Genomic DNA, 21,529 nt, shown 5'->3' with positions numbered 1-21,529 from the left:
TTGGGGCCTGAGATAGGGGTGAGGGAGGAGGTGTGGGGCAAGTGTAGCACTTCCTGCGGTTGCAGGGGAAGGTGTCGGGTGTGGTGGCGTTGGAGGGGAGTGTGGAGCGGATAAGGGAGTCGCGGAGAGAGTGGTGTCTCTGGAAAGCAGACAAGGGTGGGGATGAAAAAATGTCTTGGGTGGTGGGGTCGGATTGTAGATGGCAGAAGTGTCGGAGGATGTTACGTTGTATGTTGAGCAGGTTTGTTGGAGAGGCAGGGTGGAAGCAATTGATCACAACCCTTGAACTGCCATGTTTATTGATAATAAGCTAACTTTGGGGTTTGGAGACGGAACACCTTATTTTAAAAAGAGGAATCTCGTGCATTTAGTGACAGTTTTGTTTTTTGAGCAACTTTCGGTTGTGAAATTGCATTGTTGAGAGATGGGCTGAGAGGTGGCAGATGGAGTTCAACCTGGATAAATGCGAGGTGATGCATTTTGGAAGGTCGAATTTGAAAGCTGAGTACAGGATTAAGGATAGAATTCTTGGCAGTGTGGAGGAACAGAGGGATCTTGGTGTGCAGATACATAGATCCCTTAAAATGGCTACCCAAGTGGACAGGGTTGTTAAGAAAGCATGTGGTTGTTTTGGCTTTCATTAACGGGGGGATTGAGTTTAAGAGTCGTGAGATCTAGTTGCAGCTCTATAAAACTTTGGTTAGACCGCACTTGGAATACTGCGTCCAGTTCTGGTCACCCTATTATTGGAAAGATGTGGATGCTTTGGAGAGGGTTCAGAGGAGGTTTACCAGGATGCTGCCTGAACTGGAGGGCTTATCTTATGAAGAGAGGTTGACTGAGCTCGGTCTCTTTTCATTGGAGAAAAGGAGGAGGAGAGGGGACCTAATTGAGGTATACAAGATAATGAGAGGCATAGATAGTTGATAGCCAGAGAATATTTCCCAGGGCAGAAATAGCTAACACGAGGGGTCATGGTTTTAAGCTGGTTGGAGGAAAGTATAGAGGGGATGTCAGAGGTGGGTTCTTTACACAGAGAGTTGTGAGAGCATGGAATGCGTTGCCAGCAGCAGCTGTGGAAGCAAGGTCATTGGGGTCATTTAAGAGACTGCTGGACATGCATATGGTCACAGAAATTTGAGGGTGCATACATGAGGATCAATGGTTGGCACAACATCGTGGCTGAAGGGCCTGTTCTGTGCTGTGCTGTTCTATGTTCTATGTAAAGTTCAGAACACTACATATGTGTTGAAGCCTGAGATAATTTTCTTTGCTGTCTCAAATATTCAGAATATTGCAGAACACCTCCGCTCAGTTCGCAACAAACAACTGCACCTCCCAGTCGCAAACCATTTCCACTCCCCCTCCCATTCTCTTGATGACATGTCCATCATGGGCCTCCTGCACTGCCACAATGATGCCACCCGAAGGTTGCAGGAACAGCAACTCATATTCCGCCTGGGAACCCTGCAGCCATATGGTATCAATGTGGACTTCACCAGTTTCAAAATCTCCCCTTCCCCCACTGCATCCCTAAACCAGCCCAGTTCATCCCCTCCCCCCACTGCACCACACAACCAGCCCAGCTCTTCCCCCCCACCCACTGCATCCCAAAACCAGTCCAACCTGTCTCTGCCTCCCTAACCGGTTCTTCCTCTCACCCATCCCTTCCTCCCACCCCAAGCCGCACCCCCAGCTACCTACTAACCTCATCCCACCTCCTTGACCTGTCCGTCTTCCCTGGACTGACCTATCCCCTCCCTACCTCCCCACCTACACCCTCTCCACCTATCTTCTTTACTCTCCATCTTCGGTCCGCCTCCCCCTCTCTCCCTATTTATTCCAGTTCCCTCCCCCCATCCCCCTCTCTGATGAAGGGTCTAGGCCCGAAACGTCAGCTTTTGTGCTCCTGAGATGCTGCTTGGCCTGCTGTGTTCATCCAGCCTCACATTTTATTATCTTGGAATCTCCAGCATCTGCAGTTCCCATTATCTCAAATATTCAGAACACTGGTTGCATTTCATATGGTGCAAAGCAACTAACTTAGTCCTTTTTGTTCCCTGGTTTTTCGGTAAATTTGTGGAGGTGAAACCAGCTTGATTTTATTACATATTACGTTTGACTGTGTATACCCTGCCTGGTCACCCTCAGGCTAGGGAGGATGCATTGTTTTCAGGTGACAGTGCTAAATGCTTCTTTGCCTTTTTACAAGTTTTGAGCGATGGATCAAAAATAAGGGGGGAAAATGCTGAAACTATCTAGTCAAACAGGCAGAATCTGTGTAGAGAGAGAGAGAGAGAGAGACAGATTAATATTGTGTATGCCAATTAAAGGTCATTTATTTCATAATCTTTTGAGGGGGAGGAAAAAGAACCAACACTTGGATAGAGGTCATTTTCCTGGAGGACTTGTATACTTTGTAACATTGTCATGGAGAGGTTTGTTCTATATTCCATGAAGAAAATTTATTTCTTCGGAGGAAAACCTGTCCTGAATTTGTTGCTGACCTTTGTTTTTATCTAAGGTGCATAATCCATATTTTCTGTCATTACATAAGTTGGTATTTGATATTTTGGCTTCAGAGAGACACATGCATGGGCAGTATTTGGACTGCATCTTCCATTCAGACCAATGTTTTTTGTGGAAAACGTGTTGCTGTTGGCAATCCTACAGTAGTACCACTGGTTTCGAATTGGAATAGTTCCCAGAAATGTTGTTCAGCATTCCCAATTTGTCTTAGTCTCGTGGGAGTGGTTCCTAATTAGCTGAACTGTGAAATGGTTTCCTGGCTGTGTGAAAGACTCAAATGTTCCGCACCACTATTGCACAGATAGAATGCTATCAGAACTCTGAGATTTAACCTCCATTGTCCAGACATTCCTAAGTAGGACTGTACAATGCAGATGCATTTAAGGGAAGCTAGATAAACACATGTTCACTGTTTGGGGGCCATGTTGGTGTGAATACTGTTTGCTCAGTCAGAGTTCCTTTCTTCTACTTCATCTTGTATTGGCCCATGCCCCATTAAAAGACCTATTTACCTCCCTATGGGAAGAATGGCTCATTTAGGAAATTTTGAGATGAGGCATTCTAGAATAAAATAAGATGATGCATACAACATTATAAAACTTAGCATTGGTCATTCTTGTGAGCAATCAAATATACAGTTCTTTTTCTTGTGTGTGGTGGGATGGGGGAAACTGGTTTTTTAAAAAAATCAATCAATGTGTGACAGCAGGTTTAGAAATTGGACCAAGTATATAACAATTTGCATTTGAGTAACACCTTTAACATAAAACATCATGAGGTACTTCACGAGCATTATCAAATCAAACCATGACGGGGATACTAGGACAGATGGGCGTTAATATGAAGGAGTATTGTTAAATGGAAAGATATTAGGCTAGTTTGGGATAGGACTTTCAGGCACCTGTAGGCCTGGCAACCAGTGGTACAGCAACAAAATATAGGAATCTGCAAGAGTCCAGAATTAGAGGAACTTAAGGTTTTGGGGTGGGGATGTGGGCAGTTGTAATACTGAATTAGGAGGGTATGAGTGTGGAGGGATGTTAAAGTCATGCTAATAACTTCAAAATCAAAATAATGCCAAACTGGGAACCAGTATACCTCAATGATGCAGGATGTGATGCATGCAGAGCCACAGTGGGTGATGCTAAGCATGTACAAAGTTAGATTAGCTTATAGTCAGATATGTTGAGTTCCATTTTGGACATGAAAACTGTCAAGACCAGAAATGGCTGCAGAAGATATTCTCTAAGTAATGATTTCAGCAATGTGTGGCTTAAGCAAAGGAGACATATCCAATAAATGTTTAAAGAGGATTCTGAAAATATATTAAAAAGTTGCTTCAGAATCGAGTTTTAATTAGGGTTTTCTGATGCAAGTGAGCTGTTTAGTAATTAAGCATAAAGGCTTTGAAAAAATTTCAGTAGCTCAAATTCATGTCAAAGTTTGTTGGGACACATAATCCGGCAACGTCTGTAGCAATACAGAATTCATTTTTATAAAAAAGTAAAAGTAATTTGAAATGTACACAGTGGTCCACAAAATGATCAGAGGTATAGACAGAGAGGACAGCCAGAGACTTTTTTTTTTCTCAGGTGGAGGTAGCTATTAGCAGGGGGCATAGTTTTTTAAAATGAGTGGAGGTAGATATAGTAGACACATCAGAGGTAGATTCTTAGTGCTAGGAGCGTGGAGTGCATTGCCAGAGAGGGTAGTGGAGACTGCCTCGTTAGGGACATTTAACATGGTGAGCCGAAGGGCCTGTACTGTTCTATGTTCTATGGTACCGCTCGATGGGAAGTGAGTCCCAGTACAGTGCAAGGCAAACAAGACCTGGAGCAACGTAGGGGAAAGAAAGCTGTAATGTAACACAACATAATTTGTTGCACCTGAGTGCCAGAGAGGAATAGAATGGAGGCTGGAGCAGAGCAGGGCAGTTGTTGGACTGAGGCCAGGTGCATGTGGTCAGATCATGTGCTGAGCTGCTACTGTTTGAAACTCTTTACTGGACTGTGTAATGTCAATCTTTTAACAATGCTGTAACTGCATAGTGTCAAAATAAAGTTAGAAACAAAGTAGTGCTACTACTTTTCCTTTTTTTAAATTTCTTTTATTCCACTTTGTAGCCAAGATTTGCACCATGGCACTTGTTCTCCGGTGGCACCATTAGAGACAGCCATTGTCAAAACCTTTCACTGTACTTCTGTACTGACTGCACGTGAAATAAAGGATAATCTATTCTATTCTGTACTATATTGTGGTGCCACAGGAGGCTGAAACATTGTTTGTCCAGCTCATTCAAAAGAAATAATCAAATGGCAGGCTGTCCCATAAAAATTGAACAGTTTTCTGACTCTGTGCTATATGACCATAAGACATAGGAGTGGAAGTAAGGCCATTCAGCTTGATAACTGTACTTTTGCCAGTAGCTGTCTAACACAGCTGTGAAGGCAGAGTCCTTTTAGTATATTTAAGGCTGAGATAGATTCTTGCTCAGTAGGGAAGTAGTGGGTTATGAGGAAAAGCCAGGAAAGTGATGTATGGAATGTTGTTGGATTAACCATGATGCTTTTGAATGGTGAAGCAGATTCCAGGGACCAAACTGCCTGCTTCTGTTCCTATTTCTTCTACTTCTTATCGTCATTTAAAATCCAGTGAGATTCTCCATATTTAGCTGTTCCTTGGGGGGGGGGGAAAAAAAATTCTTACAGGATGTAACTGTTGTTTGCATTGCTGGTATATATTGCCCCTCCTAATTGCCCTGTGTAGAAGATGATGCTGAGTCACCCATCATGAACTACTGTAGTTTGTTTTTATTTTGTGCAGGTAAATCCACAACATTCTTGGAGGGTATTCCAGGATTTTGACCCAGTGACGACAGTGAAGGAGTGGTAATGTATTTCCAAGTCAGGAGTGTGTGGCGAGGATGGGAACTTGCAAATAGTGAGGCTCCCATTTATCAGCTGCCTTTCATTCTTTTAGTTGGTAAAGGTGGCAGGTTTGAAAGGTGCCGTGGGATGAGCCTTATGAGAGTCACTCCAGTGCATCCTGCTGATGGTACACATGGGCACCCCATTCCCCCATCTGTGCAGCGGCAATCAAGTGGGCAGCTTTTTTTCTAGTATCAGAATTCCTACAGTGTGGAAGCAGGCCCTTTGGCCCAACAAGCCCACACCGAACCTTGGAGCATCCCACCCAGACCCATCCCCCTATAACCCACCTAACTGAAACATCCCTAAACACTACGGGCAATTTAGCATGGCCAATCCACCTAGGCTGCGCATCTTTGGACAGTGGGAGGAAACCAGAGCACCCAGAGGAAACCCACGCAGACACGAGGAGAATGTTGCAAACTCCACACAGTCAGTTTCCCGAAGCTGGAATCAAACCTGGGTCCCTGGCGCTGTGAGGCAGCAGCGCTAATCACTGTGCCACTGTGCTGCCGGTGCCTGCCATTTTAGGTGGTGTTGTAGCTGCACTCCACCAGCTAGTTGGAGAGTATTTAATCGGACTCCCGATTTTGTGCCTTAATTTTCACGTTTCTGACCTGATCTGTTTTTATCTGTTTGGAAACACCTGCTTCATTCAAAACAAAAGTACATGGCCAGTTTACCTACCACAATAGAAAGAGACTTTAGCAACTCTTCACTGAGATTGCTTTTTGCTTACTAATCAGAGCAGCAAGCACTGTTTAGTTTTTCAGTTTCCTCGCAGAGTATCTAAGAGTCATTTGCTCAGTGGGTGCAATTCCCTGTGTCTCAGCTGAAGTGGCCTTAATTTTGGAGTACTTCTAGATGCTCATACATTCTGACTTCAGTCAGCAGCCTTGCCTTGAATTTGGTGTGGCCTTTTTGTTTCAATACAATGAAAGGGCAACAATTTATTAAATTTTGAATTGACGACAAAAAGCAATGAGATGAGGTTGTAATAAGGCATATAATAGGTGAAAGCCATTTCATGTCACTGCTGTTGTTTGATGTTTGGTGACTTTGTAAATTATGCCCTATTTTAACTTGTGTAATGGTGTGGTTTTTGTCCAAAAAGTGTAAACATTTGCCAGTCAATGGACACGCCTAAGTTGTCCCTGAATTTGCAAAAAGGCAGTATTATCATAACATTGTTGTATTATCAGACGTGTGACTTGCAAATCTAATCTATGGTCATTAATCTAAACCAGGTTAATTATTGTTTTCTCTGTGCTCCACTGCTTTCTTTTGACTATTATATCTTGGCTATCTATTATCAACATTGGCACAATTGGTCGCACAGCCACGCCATGTCAGAATGTTGTGGGTTCAAATTCCATTCCAGATGTTTGAGCACATTTTCCAGCCTGACAGTTGAGTCCTGTATTGTTCTGTGAATGATACACTATGATGTTGGAAACTGGGGGACTGCCCAATGCTTGCTGGTGAATGTAAAGATCCTGCTATTTCCAAAATGAGCAAGAAGGTTCTCCTTGTCCCTCCCCAAAGCTAATGCCACTGAAATGGATGATCTGAACCTTGATGAATGGAGACATACTGCTGTCGCTAAAGTAGGGGAGACCGATTATAGGTCCACCTGTCTCTGCTGTTGCCCAGCAGACAGAGCTGGTCAGCGATTCGTGAAGTTTGTTCTTGGGTAACTATTTGAACTATGGCATAGAAGGAGACCAGTTTCTTGCCTTGTCTCCAGATCCCTGCACGTAATTACTGTTTATTTTCGGGAGAAAAGTGGTAACACAGTCCAGTGTTTTTTTTTGAATGCCTCGATTGAACTTGCTTTCACCGCACTTAGTGCACTCGTTGTATGAAAAGGTTTTTTTTTCTCCCCGCCCCCCCCTCCCCCAAACATTGTCCTTGCTCTTTTTGCACAATACTTTAAATATCTACCTTCTCATTCTTGTTTTTTTTAAAAAGTGGAAACAGCTTCTTCACCCTGTGTACGCTGTCCAGTCTATGCATGATTTTAAAAGTCTCTTCGAAAAGCCGATCTCTGCCTTCTTTCCAAGGAGAACAAGTCTCAAGTTCTTTAATCGATGCTCACAACTGAAGTTCCTTTATACCCTGAACCATTCTCACAATGCTGTATACTTTAAAAATACTACACAAAAACATTGTTGGGACACTGGTGTTCTCGCTTCTTACCAGTCCTTGAGATCAAGCATTACTTTCTTCACTCCAGAGTTAAGGGTTCTGAGGTGACTAAATTGTTTAATACTGGAATGAGACCCACTGTCACAGATGGGGCTGATAGTGCTGTCAGGAATGGGTATGTGTTCAGGTTTGTCCTGGCTCCTCTTACTGTTTAAGCTTGGCCTCCATCTGGTCTTGTCGGAGATAGTGAAAATGGTTGGCACCTTTTTTGTTTGATTCTCCTTCTCTATTTTGGATCATCCTGGAGTTACTGAAGGCAGTCATCTTTTCAAGGCGCTTCTCCATCTTCCATGATGCAGTGCTGTACCCCATATCCATGAAGCCTTCTGTTGGAGTGGAGCTTCCTGACACAAACTGTTAAACCTACATAAGTTTGCAGTGCAGAACTGTGATGACTTCTGTAATTGTTAGATAATGCTCGTTTGTTTGAATATCCACTGCTAGACCATGCTTCAGAATATTATCATTTGAAGTATTTGAAGAGGCAGCTAACTGAATGGGTGTCAGACTGAACCATCAGAAGCTAAAAGACACTTATTAATAAATAACGACACTCCTGTACTTTTGTTCATGTCTATTTGCAACAAAAATGTTGTGGTTTTCAAATCATGAAACTCGTGTTATTTTCGATGATATTTTGATGTTAAATGCACGTTTGGTGAGGAAATGTTGTGCAGAGCACCTGTATGGTGTGCCCACAAGGTGAGACTGGACCTATGTTTAATGTCCTTTGTACACCTTCAACAGTGCACCTTTTCCCATCTGTTACATGAGGCAACAATCTTAGACTATCTGCTCAACGATCAAGAGTGGCCCTTAAGCCTGGTACTAAGTCAGATAATACACCCCAGATAGGATTTGGTGATGTGCATATAGTATAGCATTTGGCTCTCGAAAGAGCAGCGTTCGATGAAGATGACCTGCAAACGTGAGACCAGTGATCGTCTACAGGGGAGTAATGTTCGAAGCTCTGCTGTGCAGATTAATGATAGTGTATAGCCAACACTTTGTTGTCGTCAGCAGTGCCTCAGCTGCATCCCATGCTACAGGTAGGACAGTGCTCCGATGTCCAGGTCACCTGTTTCCTTCCTCCTCCCCCAAAAACCCAACATCATTAGTGTTCAGGTACTGGATACAACAACTACTTTGCATTGGATGGGACATGTTATCTGCACAAAACTTCCAAAACAGGCAATCCACAACAGACTGCTTCATGGAAGCAATTTCCAGGACGCCATGGAAACAGTATTCTTGAAGGCACTAGGGTTAATCAGTGGGAAACTGACTTGTCATGCTTTTGACAGTTGGCTTAATCACAGAACATAGCGTGAGTGTTTAGTTTTATGCTTCAACTGACTTGGGATTGGAGTTAACATTGTAGGCTGTCCTAAACCTACTTGCTGTACTGAAACTGTACTGTAGACTAGGAAAAGAAAAAAAAATTGTATTAATAATAGCACCTTTGACCATGTGTGATCCCAATGCTAATGATGTATTTTTGACATATAAGCACCTGTTCTGTGTTAAAGGGACTTTTTGTTTTGGGGGTGCAACTTGTAAGGTGGAGGTTGGATACTGTGTATTGTGTGACTTGCGAGTACCCAGAGAGCTTCCCTTTTTCTGCAACATCAAGATCAAGTGGGATTATGTGGTATACGCTGTCTATGCAGGACTGTGTTGCTTCTGACAAAGTGAGGTAGATATGCTGAGACACGATGGTGCCAGGAGTCTGAGCTGGGGAAGGGCTGTTTTATGGTATCCTTCAGGTTAGTCCACTTGCAGTTTGTTAAGTACCTGTGAGTGCAGTGCGGCCATGGATGCCCAGAAGCTGAAAACAGAAACTTCTCTTGCAAAAAGACAGAAAATTTGCTAAATAAGTTCGGATGTACGTCACTGAACAATTGTCAGTCTTTGATTCCGTATCACTCTGTGGATAACATTTGTGTCATCATTGCTAAAATCAAAAGAACTGTGATAAGTAACTCTCCACGCCATGCTCCATACTTTGATCTAGAGAAGTTGTCTTTCCTTGTCCGTATTTTTCAGCCAATGTTTTGTTTTATTTGTAAGTGTATGTTGGGTGGGGTGTGGTTAAAGGGATATAGTGAACTTGCGTTTTTATAAATTAGTTATTTTTCTTGCCACTTGTTAAAGAATGTTTGTTCAGAGGGTCTCTGATGAAGGGCTTAGGCCCGAAACGTCAGCTTTTGTGCTCCTGAGATGCTGCTTGGCCTGCAGTGTTCATCCAGCTCCACACTTCGTTAAATTGGTGAACTTGCTGGTTTTATTGGGTTTTTATGCATTTGTGATGGTTTGTGCAATAGTGGGGAATCTAATATCAGTGCATTCAGTCCATTTGGCTTCTATCATGTATAGATCACCAGTATTGAGAACACACTGTTTTATACTGTTGCCTTATCTGTCTGACAATTTTTATTTTTCCCTTTCTACAGGACCCCATGCCAACAATTATGACCACCGACCACCCTGCGCGTCAGCTTCTGGACTTCAATCAGAAGCTAGACATTAATCTATTGGATAATGTTGTAAATTGCTTGTATCATGGTGAGGGTCCACAGGTAAGAATAAACACTGTTGGATGGTCCAGAGTGGTGCCCTTTCTCTCAACACTTTGTAATATGAGCAATAAACCTGTGTTTTTACATAATCCTGTTGTTTTAAAGAATAAATACATTCTACCAAATTCAATACTTTTCTCTTTCCCAGCAACGAATGGCGCAAGAGATATTAACTCATTTAAAAGAACATCCAGATGCTTGGACCAGGGTGGATACCATTCTAGAGTTTTCTCAGAATATGAACACAAAGGTAAGGATGTCCAAAGCTGAGACTGTGGAATGCATTGTAACTAATACACTATCTATTCCTTTCCCATTGTATTACATTTTTTAGAAATAAAAATGCAATAGTTCAACACCTCATTAATTTTGGAAATGACGTCTTCCGAAGGATGCAGAGGGGAACACTGATGTGAACTGCTAACAAGAGTCAAAAGTTAATTTGCTTAACCTGCCAGCCAACTTATAGAAGATAGTTTTGAATAAATCCTTACATGGTTTTCAATTTAACTGTGTGTGGTTAAGTTATGTACTGGATCTCAATTTTAAAATAATCCGCTTAGAGTTTTTAGCTTGAACTTTTGAGTCATAGTTTAATGTAGGAACTTTGAAAAGGAAGTATGTGGTGTCTACGGGCAATAACAAGCCCTTTAATCTCCTTGAGCCTGTTACTACATTCGAGTTAAACCGTGGCTGATCTTTGTCATAATTCCTATCATTCTCTGAATGGAATTTAGTCAATTTCAGTTTTGACTCATTCGGTTTATGCCCCTAAAAACTGAGTGTGTGGCAGATGGACGCTCTCTATTTCAGCTAAACCGAGAGGTCGGCTGACATTATGGCTCAGCGGTTAACACTGCTGCTTCACAATGCTATGGGCCCTAATTTAATTCCATGCTCTGATGACAGCGGAGTTTGTACACTCTTCCTGAGTCAGTGCACATTTCCTCCAGGTGCTCCTGTTCCTTTCCACAGTCCAGGGATGCGCAGGTTAAGTGGGTTGGCCGTGGGAAGTGCAGGGTTACAGGGATAGGGTGGAGGAGGTGGGTCTGGGTAGGATGGTCTTTGGAGGGTTGGTGTGGACTCAATGGGATGAAGGGCCCGCTCCCATACTATAGGGAGTCCACGATGCATGAGAATTCCTAGCCTTTGTGTCTTGAGTACATTGTCACTATTGTGATACATAAGATTACCCTTTCTTCTTTCTCGTTCACATCAGTGTTGCTGGCCAAGCCGATGTTGCCCAACGCTGATGGCCATTCAAGGGCAAGCTTAACTGTGTAGAAAGGTACTTATTGGCTGCACCCCTGAATTATGTAGAAGTAGACTTTAAGGTTATGCCTCCTTGTTTCTTGCTCGAGCTACAAAAGCAGAATACTACAGATGCTGAAAATTTGAAAGAAGCACCAGAAACAGGCTGAAAGTACTTCTCTGATCAGAAAGCATCTGAGAAGTGGGAAACAGTGTTAACGTTTCGGGTTGATAACTTTCATCAAAACCTGAAAAAAGACTGAAATATATATATTAAACCTGTGGGAGAATGAAGGACAGGTGTTTTAGGGTGGAGAGCAGGAGGGGTGCAACCTCAAAAGATTTTATGATGTAGGCCAGCCAGTGACGCCTACATTCCACAAATAAATGAGAAGATGCCAAAGAGAGTGATAATGCCTTGGGTACAGAAACCAAGGTTGTGTCCTGATGAGACTTAAATGGTTTCATAGCAGTCATCTGAATGTAATGTGATGGAGTTGGGAAAGAAATGACTCCAAAAGACGCAAGAAAGTGGGTAATGAGATTATAATCTCAAATTGTTGAACTCAATGTGAAATCCAGAACACTTATAGAATGTTGAGACAAAAGGTGAGATGCTGTTCTTTGAGCTGGCCCAGTCACACTGTTTAATTGTTTTTACTGTTACAGTTCAGTCAGCACTGTTTACACAGTCTGCAAGAGTTCTAGCCCAGGAAATACCACCTTCCTGTTTCGTACTTTGTGAAAGTAGCGTTGACATAGACAGTTGTGATCTATTTTGAATGCGGAGTAGACTGGCATGCTCGTGTTCCAGTGTTTATAAAGTGAAAGAGTGACCGGAATGATAATTTGGCCATCTCTTCCAGCTTCCCTTCCTCCTTGCTTGTCCCGCTTTTGGTAATCAAAAGTGCTAATTTCACAAGTCCCAAGTATTGTTCGCACCCATGTTCCTTTGCTGTCACTGAAGCAAAATCCTCGAGGAATTCCCTCCCCAATGGCATTGTGGGTGAACCTACAGCAGGTGCACTGCAGCTGTTCAAGAAGGCAGCTCGCCACCACCTTCTCGAGGGCAACTGGGGGCAAGCAATAAATGCTGGACAGCCAGCGGCACGCACATCCCACAAATGAATTTTTAAAAGAAAGCACTGCTGGCTGAGAAATAGTCTGCTTTGAAACAGATGAAGAAAATTACAATAAATCTGTTTGCAATCTACGGTATATTTAACAGCATAAAATGCCTGTCTGTTTGGATGCCTAATGTTGGGATTTTTCTTTTGGGCAGTTTCAAATGTTTATAACATCCAAAGAGAAGAAATGTCCTTTCCTTGCATTGGCTATTGATAGTCGTAGATCTTTGGCTTTGATATTTAAAAACACCTGGTGGTTGGTGTTGGTAACTGAGGAATTCTTCTCCTCTCAATCTCAACAGTGGTTTGGATCAACTTCTGAGCTATCTTCAATTTACCTTCTTACCTCTCATTGAGCTGACTATCTGAAATTTCTGGAGAAACTCAGCAGGTCTGGCAGCATCTGTGAAGAGAGAAACTGTTAACCTTTCAAGCCTGATATGACTACTTCAGAATGCTGCCAGACCTGCTGAATTTCTGAGTTACTTCCAGGTTTCCATCATGTACAGCATTTTCCTTGCTTCAATGTCTTGTGCTTTGTCTTAGCTAGAAATGGCGATTCAGGTAGATCTTTTCTTTAGTTAGACTGGTTGTGTACCGAAAGTGATACTGTTGGTTTTTGCATTCTCTGCTGTTGAAAACAACACTGAAAGTTTTTAAATCTCTTTCTCAGTATTATGCCTTACAGATACTGGAAAATGTGATCAAAACTCGATGGAAAATACTTCCAAGAAATCAATGTGAAGGTGAGAGCACTACTTTGCTACCATCGCCAGTGTATTTTTCTCTTTTTTTTTTAAACCAAGCACTTAATCAGTACTTCCCCTTGTCTGTTCTCCCATTGCAGGAATAAAAAAATATGTTGTTGGCCTGATTATTAAAACATCTTCAGAGACTTTGGAGGTAAAGTAAAAACTATGTAATGTAGTTTTTGGCATTTTCATTCCAAATCTTGGCATTTTCTGTTCCTTTAAGGCTTTCATTGATTTTACAAAATATGATCACTACAGCAAGCTCTAACTGAGGGTGCATCGTAGCAAAATTGTATGCTGTTCTTGTCTGGCATTTGCACCCACGTATAGCAGTCTGGGTTGAAGTGGGGAAACATTTTCATCCATGTGTGTTTTACTTGTGTGCCTTTAATTTAAAAGTGAGCACTTGGGTTAAATAAGTTTGCTTATGAGTACTATTTAACATGCTTCTGCGTCTTTTCTTTTATAGAAAGATAAAGTTTACCTTGGAAAACTGAATATGATTCTTGTCCAGGTTGGTAAAAGTGTGAGAATGCAAACTGGGGAAAATAATCCCTTTTTTTGGTTCTTTTCCTGAACCATGAGTGAAGTGAATGGAATCTCAGTTGACCCTTGGAATAGGTTGAGGTGTTACTGTGGAAGGTTCAACCATCTGATCAGGGCTGGTTGCTTTTCTTCTTGGTTTTCCTCGCTGGTATTCATGGGGCTCATTACAAAGTTCCACTTTAAGTTATAAGTATAAAAATTTGCCAAAATGCTCTGTAATCATTTTTTCATTGTCTTGCCTAACATGACAAGGAACCATAATCAGAGAGTCCCAGGTTTGATATCAGTTTTATAGTGGCTATGATTGAGATGAAAGTATAACCGGAGATATTTAATTGAACCTGTTGAGATGTTACGATGCACTACTGAAGCAGGTGGGACTTGGACTTAAACCTGAGCCTTCTTGCTCCGAGGTAGGCATACTACCACTGTATCACAACAGCCCTTCAAACTTAGCCCTAGTCAGTCCATGTAAGCAGCCAGAAGCTGTACGTTGCTCCTGGGAATGCCCATCTGGGCTCAGTTATAACGTCCTGTAGCAATATGGCATGGCTATGTGGGCTCTGTTCTGTAGGAACAGTCCCTGTCTGGGTAACCAAGACTCAGCATGGTCTTTGCAAGTTGAGGGAGTATGTATGAAAGGAGCAGAAAAGAGTAAATTAACGGGTAACGATTTTAGACCATTAAAGAAAGGAGTTGCATTGTGTGCAGGTATGCCCAAGATGACTTTTTTTTGCACTTTTCAATGTAAACTGGTTTAGGTTAGATTTATTTGTTTGTTGCATGTACTAAGTATAGGAATACATAATTACAGCAAAAAGGGCACAAAGTCACCATCCACTGGTGCCCACTTAGTGACACAAACTAGAAGGAAATGATTTAACAGAGTCAAAGGGTAAGCAAGGAGAACTAAAGTCCAGATCTGAGTTCCAAGTCCCATCTCCACAATGGTGCAGGTGCCACTCCAATTGCTAGGACACCCTCACTGCCATACCATACTGCACTCTTGCTGCCACCTCACTGGCTGCACGCGGATCACAGTCCTGACCCGACCCCTCTTCGACTCCTTAGGTAGATAGTTAACTCCCTGCCTTTTTGGGGGACAGAGAAAATTAGGAGAGAGAGGAAGAAGAAACAAAAAGGAAACGGCAAGGGAAATGGTGAGCAGACTGGAGCTCCCAAATGGAGCACCTTTAACCCTGCTGTCATCATATCCTAAGAGGTATAGAGCTGGACAGCATTGGAACTGACCCTTCAGTCTGACCTATCCATACTGACCATATATCCTAAATTAATCTAGTCCCATTTGCCAGCTTTTGGCCCACATCCTTCTAAACCCTTTTATTTGTATATCCATCCAAATGCCTTTAAATGTTGTAGGTGTATTAGCCTCTACCACTTTGTCTGACAGCTCATTCTATACAAGTATTGTGTGTAGAAGTTGCCCCTTCGGCCCCTTTTAAATCTCTTCTCCCTCACCATAAGCCTATGCCCTGTAGTTTTAGACTCTCCCACCCCAGGGAAAAGACCTTGACTATTCACTCTATCTGTGCCTTCGTGACTTTTTATAAACTTCTATAAGGTCACCCTTCTGCCTCTGATGTTCCAGGGAGAATAGCCTCCGCCCATTCAGCTTCTCCCTTTAGATCAAATCTTGGAACTCTGGCCACATTCTTGTAAATCTTTTTTTTGAACCCTTCAAGTTTCACAATATCCTCCCTGCGGCAGGAAGTCCAAAATTGTACATGGAATTCCAAAAGTGGCCTAACCCACTGTCTTGTACAGCTGCAGCATGGCTTGTTTTTGACTGCTGTTTTTAGCTGCAGTGCATTACCATCATGCAAATCTGAGTGGAGCAGGTTCAGACTGGGCTGAAATACCATTCAATGGTCTTTGCTTGCATGTGCATATTGGAGAGCCACTGGGGTGAGATGCTGAGGCCAGTGGCTACTGTCTGTGGGATGATGTTATACTGACACCTCGGTACCTAGATGACCTGGGACATAGATTGGGTAGATTAGTGGAAGCAAAAGCTGACTTGGTTTGTCATTTTGCACTTATATGTACATTAAGTGGTGCATCACCTTACTAACAATGGGATCAGTCTTTGATTCTCTTCTGTATGTAATTCTTGTGAAGGAACCTATCTTAATGATATCACATTTTCTGTTTCTTTATATCTGTTTTGAAGACTGTAGCCGTAATGGTATCTCATTGTTTGCAACGCTGTTGGAGGTTAGGTCTGGTGAGAAGGAATAGGAAGAAGTCTGTTGCATTCACTGACCCAAACCCACATTCCTTTCTGTGAATTCCCCAATTCAGTTAATTTCCTGAAGTGAATGTCTACAAAAGATCATCGGGTTCTCACCACCCAAAGAAAGTTGTTGAATGTCCAAACCATGCACAGCTCTAGCTGTTCACTCCTGGCTGAAAGTTTTCTTCCACCAATTTAACCCTCACTAGCCAACTTCTATTGATATCAGTTGTATTTTTAAGGGAAAAAAATACTTTTAATTTCAGCCAGTTACTTGTGGCTCGTGGCAATGATGAATAGCTACATGGAACACAATTTTGATTACTGTGGGCACAAGTGCGAGTTGTATTGGTAGGTAAGGAATAGGGAATTTGTTCTTGGATTTTATTCTAACCTAATACTACTTTGAATTGCAGATCCTTAAACATGAATGGCCCAAAAACTGGCCCACGTTCATTAGTGATATAGTCGGAGCCAGCAAAACCAGTGAATCTCTATGTCAGAACAACATGGTTATTTTAAAACTTCTCAGCGAAGAAGTTTTTGATTTCTCTAGTGGACAAATGACGCAGGTGAAAGCCAAGCATTTAAAAGACAGGTGGGTGAACAGAACTGAACGTTCTCAAAATCTATCCCTCCCTAGGACTGGGAAGTGTGGAGGATCATACTCCTGGTGTCCTGCATAGTTTCCTCAAGCAGTCAGCCATTCATCTGTTGCAAGCTTGCAGAGTGACCTCCTGCAAGAAGCTGTTCGACTGTGGTTGGAATTATGACTCGAGTTACAGATCTGGCTTAGACAGCATTTAAGAAAAAAATGTGCAGCAGGATTTGTATTGAGGACAAAAATGTACTTGAAAGATTGGTGAGAGCAGATATAATGACCATTTTTAAAAGGTGCTGAATTGTTAAGATTATGGAAAGAGGCAAGGCTGAGCGCGACATAGTGGTAATGGTAGGCCAGGGCATTGTTCGGGAGGCATATGTTCATATCCCACTGTGGCAGTTCATGGAATTTAAATTCCAGTGGTTAAAAATCTGGAACGGTAAAACTAGCCTCAGCGATGACCTTGATAACTATCATTGATTGTTGTAAAAGCCCATCTGGTGCACTAATGCTTTTTTTTAATGTGAAAGGAAATCTGCTCTCTTTGCCTTGTTTGGCTTAAATGAAAGTCTAGACCTATTTAATGTAGTTGACGGTTAACTGTTCAGTTGGAGGTTAACTTGGGATGGGCAATGCATGCTGACCTTACCAGTGATGTCCACATCTCTCAAAACAAAGTTGGGGGTGGGGGAAATCCATGAAGGATTGAATGGCCTCATGTTCTGTGCTACGTACATTGCAAATTGCTATTTTGATCTAACAAAGTGGGGGTATGGGTGTAAATTTGCGCATTCGTGCTGGTATTTGCACAGTATTTCAATTAATGAAAAGCCACCAAGCCTCATCAGGCATGAAGTTGTAATTGTGTAGATGCTTGCTTTTGAAGGTCACTGGACCAACAGTAGGGCTGACAGGGAAGAATGGTGCTTCCATTCTCATGTTTGAGGCCACTTAGCATACCAATATCTTTCTGACTTTGGCCACGTGATGGGGCCAAGTCTGTCTTATGCTGTCAGAGTTAGTAAGCAAAAATCTTCCACCTTACTGCTGGGCAGTGCAACACGCGTTTCTTTAGACAATGCTATTGTTTTTGCCTCATTTTCTTTTTATTTTTATCTGAAATTGCTCTTGTTTTCTTCCTGCAGTATGTGCAATGAATTTTCGCAGATATTTCAACTCTGTCAGTTTGTAATGGTGAGTAATTACTGGATCAAGTAGAGCAAAAAGTAGCCACTTGTTAGGTCTTGGCACACTTTGGAAGCATCAAAGCATCTGAAACAAAAGGATAACTTGTTTGTAAACTTTGTTTTAATTTAATTTCTAGTATTTCGTCTAAGGATTTAGTTTACAGTGTCTGATCATGGTTTGTATGTTTTCAGGAGAACTCCCAGAATGCCCCTTTAGTCCATGCGACCCTGGAGACGTTGCTGCGGTTTCTGAACTGGATCCCTTTAGGTTACATCTTTGAAACAAAGCTCATCTCCAGCTTGGTATACAAGGTCAGATTTGCCAACTTGCTTTGACTATCTAAAATGCACACGATGTAACCAATGTCCTTTTGCTTTTTTAAAAGAAAAATCTCATATTTTGGCCAGAGATAATGGGAACTGCAGGTGCTGGAGAATCCAAGATAATAAAATGTGAGGCTGGATGAACACAGCAGGCCAGGCAGCATCTTAGGGGCACAAAAGCTGACGTTTCGGGCCTAGACCCTTCATCAGAAAAGGGGAATGGGGAAGAGGAGCCTGAAATAAATAGGGAGAGAGGGGGAGGCGGACCGAAGATGGGGAGAGGAGAGTATGGGTGGGGAGGTCGGGAGGGGACAGGTCAAGGGGGCGGGATGAGGTTAGTAGGTAGGAAATGGAGGTGCGGCTTGAGGTAGGAGGAGGGGATAGGTGAGAGGAAAAACTGGTTAGGCAGGTGGGGATGAGCTGGTCAGCTTTTGTGCTCCTAAGATGGTGCTTGGCCTGCTGTGTTCATCCAGCCCCACACTTTGTTATCTCATATTTTGGTCCTTTTTGACTCTGACTTTGTGAAATGGGGTGCAATAAAATCAAGGCCATTGGAGAACCATGAGAGATTTTGTACTTTCTTTTTATTTTCTCTCAGCAGCAGCCACACTAGTTTGCTGTAAATTGGTTGTTAGAATTGGCAGCTGCCCTCGTTTTGAAGACAAGGTTTGTTTAGGGTTGACGGTTTCTACCATGTGTCTTCATGCAATTTGGAAGTCAGTTCTCAAACAGTAAGTAAATCATTGGGCATGTGGCATAGAATGTCCCAGGAAGTAGTGGGATCCGCAGTGCTGGATTTATTTCCTTCACTTGCCTTTTCCACTGTAGCTCTGCTTCCATGTTGAAAGATGTTTGGACTCAGTTTGTTACAGTGCACTGGACAGACATGTGCCATTTACATCATTTGTAGACAGCTCCTCCTGGATTATTAAACTTAGAGTTGCCACACTTTAAACATAGCTTCAGAATGTCTTCTGCCATTTTCCTCCTTCTCCGCTAGGAGGTATTGCCTCTCACATCTCACACTTGTGGGGAGGCTGTAGTGTCGTGGTCATGTCACTGATTTGTTCTTGTCACGTGTACTGAGATACAGTGAAAAGTGTTGTTTGGTATGCTATGCAAGCAGACTGTGTACCGTGGGCTAGAATTTCAGGATCCCAGTCTAATATCTGGAGAAACAGGCTTGAATGCCACCATGGCAGATGGTGAGATTTGAATTCAGTCAAAAATCCGAAGAAACAAAGCAACCCCGTGACTACAGCCAATTGTTGAAAAAGCCCATCTGGCTTAGGGAAGAACATGTTTTTCAGGAAGGGAAACCTGCAGTCCATGTCTCCTGTTGCCTACATGTGACTCCTGACACGCAGCAATGTGGTTGACTCTGTTTGACTCATAATGGACAAATAAGGATGGGCAGTAAATGCTGGCCTAGCCAACTGTGCACATGACCTATATGAATGTACAAAAGAGCAAGTTGGCATCGGCTGTGTCACTGCAGAGAAGACAGATTTCTGGTGATGTCCAAGGACAATTTGATAGTCTTGGTGGCTCTCCCATCACCAAATTTTTCGTGACATTTGTTTTAATCAACTTTTAACTGCCATTAGTAAATTACATATGTTTTCTAGTTTGATTAATTTATGTGCAAAGCCTGTTTAAGGGCAGTGTAGACCGTCAATGCTGAGGGTGAAGTAGGAGCAGGAGACTAAATCAAATCAATTTGGAAGGGGTGGGTTTGGGTTTAATTCACCAAAGACTTATTGCTGCTAGGACCTGGAGATGCAGACAAGTCTTGTTTGTAACCCTGAAGAGTATTTGGTGTTCACTTTTATGTCACATTCTGCAACAAGGTCCATTTCTTTACTTCTCCTGTTTTTTGGAGGACTAACAGAGGAGACCCTGAAACAATCAAATGTTTATCCATGCTGCACCCTTCATTTTAAAGGGCGAGTATATTAGAGGCAAAAATTTGTTTTAGGGGCTTCTTTCTATGAATTAGAAGTTAATCAATGGGCAGAAAGTTGTAATCATATAAAGTGGTGCATTATCCTTTCAGCACACTTGCTTTAGTATGAGGGACTGGCTCATGTCGATCTATGTTTTGTTTTGAAAATTACTTTTCTTTTCACCAAAAGGCAGTTGTTGGTGGATCAGTGAAATTTAGGTTTGAGAATGTAATAACCAAGAGCCAGAATAGGTGGCTTTGCCTGCTAGTCAACAGTACTGTGACTCCTCTTCTCAATCAGCTCCACCTCCCACGTTATCGCTATAGTAACTAAAAATGCACTGACTGTTGCCTTGAATATACTTTATGGCAATGAATTGACTTTTTTTATAAGCGATAGCGAGTTCCAAATTTTCGTTTTGTTTAAGCAAAGAAACTTCCCTTAATCATGTTTCTAAACTGGCTGGCGCTGCCTTAAGCTTAGACTCTTAGCCTGTTATCCCCTTCCCCCGTGTGAAGTTTAACTTAATACGCTTCTCACAAATTGCCTCTTGCACAGGGAATATAGACCTAGTCTGTTCATTATCAATTCATAGAAGAATTTCCCCATGCTATCTGGCAAAGCTTTATCACTTTCCCTCTAGGGCAGATTATTTTCTTCCTTGGTTAAGCAGACCACAACTCCCCCCAGTACTCAATGAATGTGGTCTTACCACTGCCATTGAATAATTGTATAAGCAATTTTTACTCCTCTGTTTGGGATAAATAAATGCACCATTTGACTTAATTGCTTGTTTCACTGGCATGTTGCTTTGTGTACAAGGGCTCTTGTATGTCTGATTGCAAACTCTTTCTATCTCTGGAGTCAAAAAATAATATTTTTCTAATTTTTTGCTGTCAAAATGCACAACTTCACACTTGGCCACATGTACTGTATCTAACCTGATTTTGCCCATTCTCTTGTAGCCTTTTATCTCCCCCTATTGAAGCTTGTGAGATCCACATTGATACCATTAGGATGCCGCTTCAAAATCTCCCCTCCCCCCACTGCATCCCAAAACCAGCTCAGCTCATCCCCGCCTGCCTAACCTGTTCTTCCTTTCACCTATCCCCTCCTCTCACCTCAAGCCGCACCTCCATTTCCTACCTACTAACCTCATCTCGCCCCCTTGATCTGTCTGTCCATTCCGGACTGACCTATCCCTTCCCTAACTCCCCACCCATACTCTCCTCTCCACCTATCTTCTCCTCTATCCATCTTCGGTCTGCCACCCCAAATCTCCCTATTTATTTCAG

The 21,529-nt window shown here is 42.4% G+C and overlaps 1 protein-coding gene across 4 annotated transcripts in view; it reads left to right on the top strand.

Annotated features, from left to right (window-relative positions):
- Positions 1 to 21,529, top strand: part of LOC125455953 (exportin-1-like) — a 77,068-nt gene that overhangs the window by 23,127 nt on the left and 32,412 nt on the right. For 3 of the 4 annotated variants that reach the window (XM_059649022.1, XM_048538549.2, XM_048538552.2), the window contains exons 2-9: positions 10,118 to 10,243; positions 10,392 to 10,493; positions 13,295 to 13,367; positions 13,469 to 13,524; positions 13,843 to 13,887; positions 16,590 to 16,771; positions 17,923 to 17,971; positions 18,157 to 18,276. In XM_059649022.1, the coding sequence (XP_059505005.1) occupies positions 10,124 to 10,243; positions 10,392 to 10,493; positions 13,295 to 13,367; positions 13,469 to 13,524; positions 13,843 to 13,887; positions 16,590 to 16,771; positions 17,923 to 17,971; positions 18,157 to 18,276 (747 nt within the window). In that variant the 5' untranslated portion in view covers positions 10,118 to 10,123. Of the gene's footprint in view, positions 1 to 5,352; positions 5,418 to 10,117; positions 10,244 to 10,391; positions 10,494 to 13,294; positions 13,368 to 13,468; positions 13,525 to 13,842; positions 13,888 to 16,589; positions 16,772 to 17,922; positions 17,972 to 18,156; positions 18,277 to 21,529 lie in introns of all 4 variants that reach the window. The other variant, XM_048538550.2, reaches the window with a different exon arrangement.

This window comes from Stegostoma tigrinum, chromosome 10 (assembly GCF_030684315.1).
Source record: "Stegostoma tigrinum isolate sSteTig4 chromosome 10, sSteTig4.hap1, whole genome shotgun sequence".
Taxonomy (NCBI): Eukaryota; Metazoa; Chordata; class Chondrichthyes; order Orectolobiformes; family Stegostomatidae; genus Stegostoma; species Stegostoma tigrinum.
Note: the sequence above shows the minus strand (reverse complement) of the source record. Positions and strands in the feature narration are given on the sequence as shown.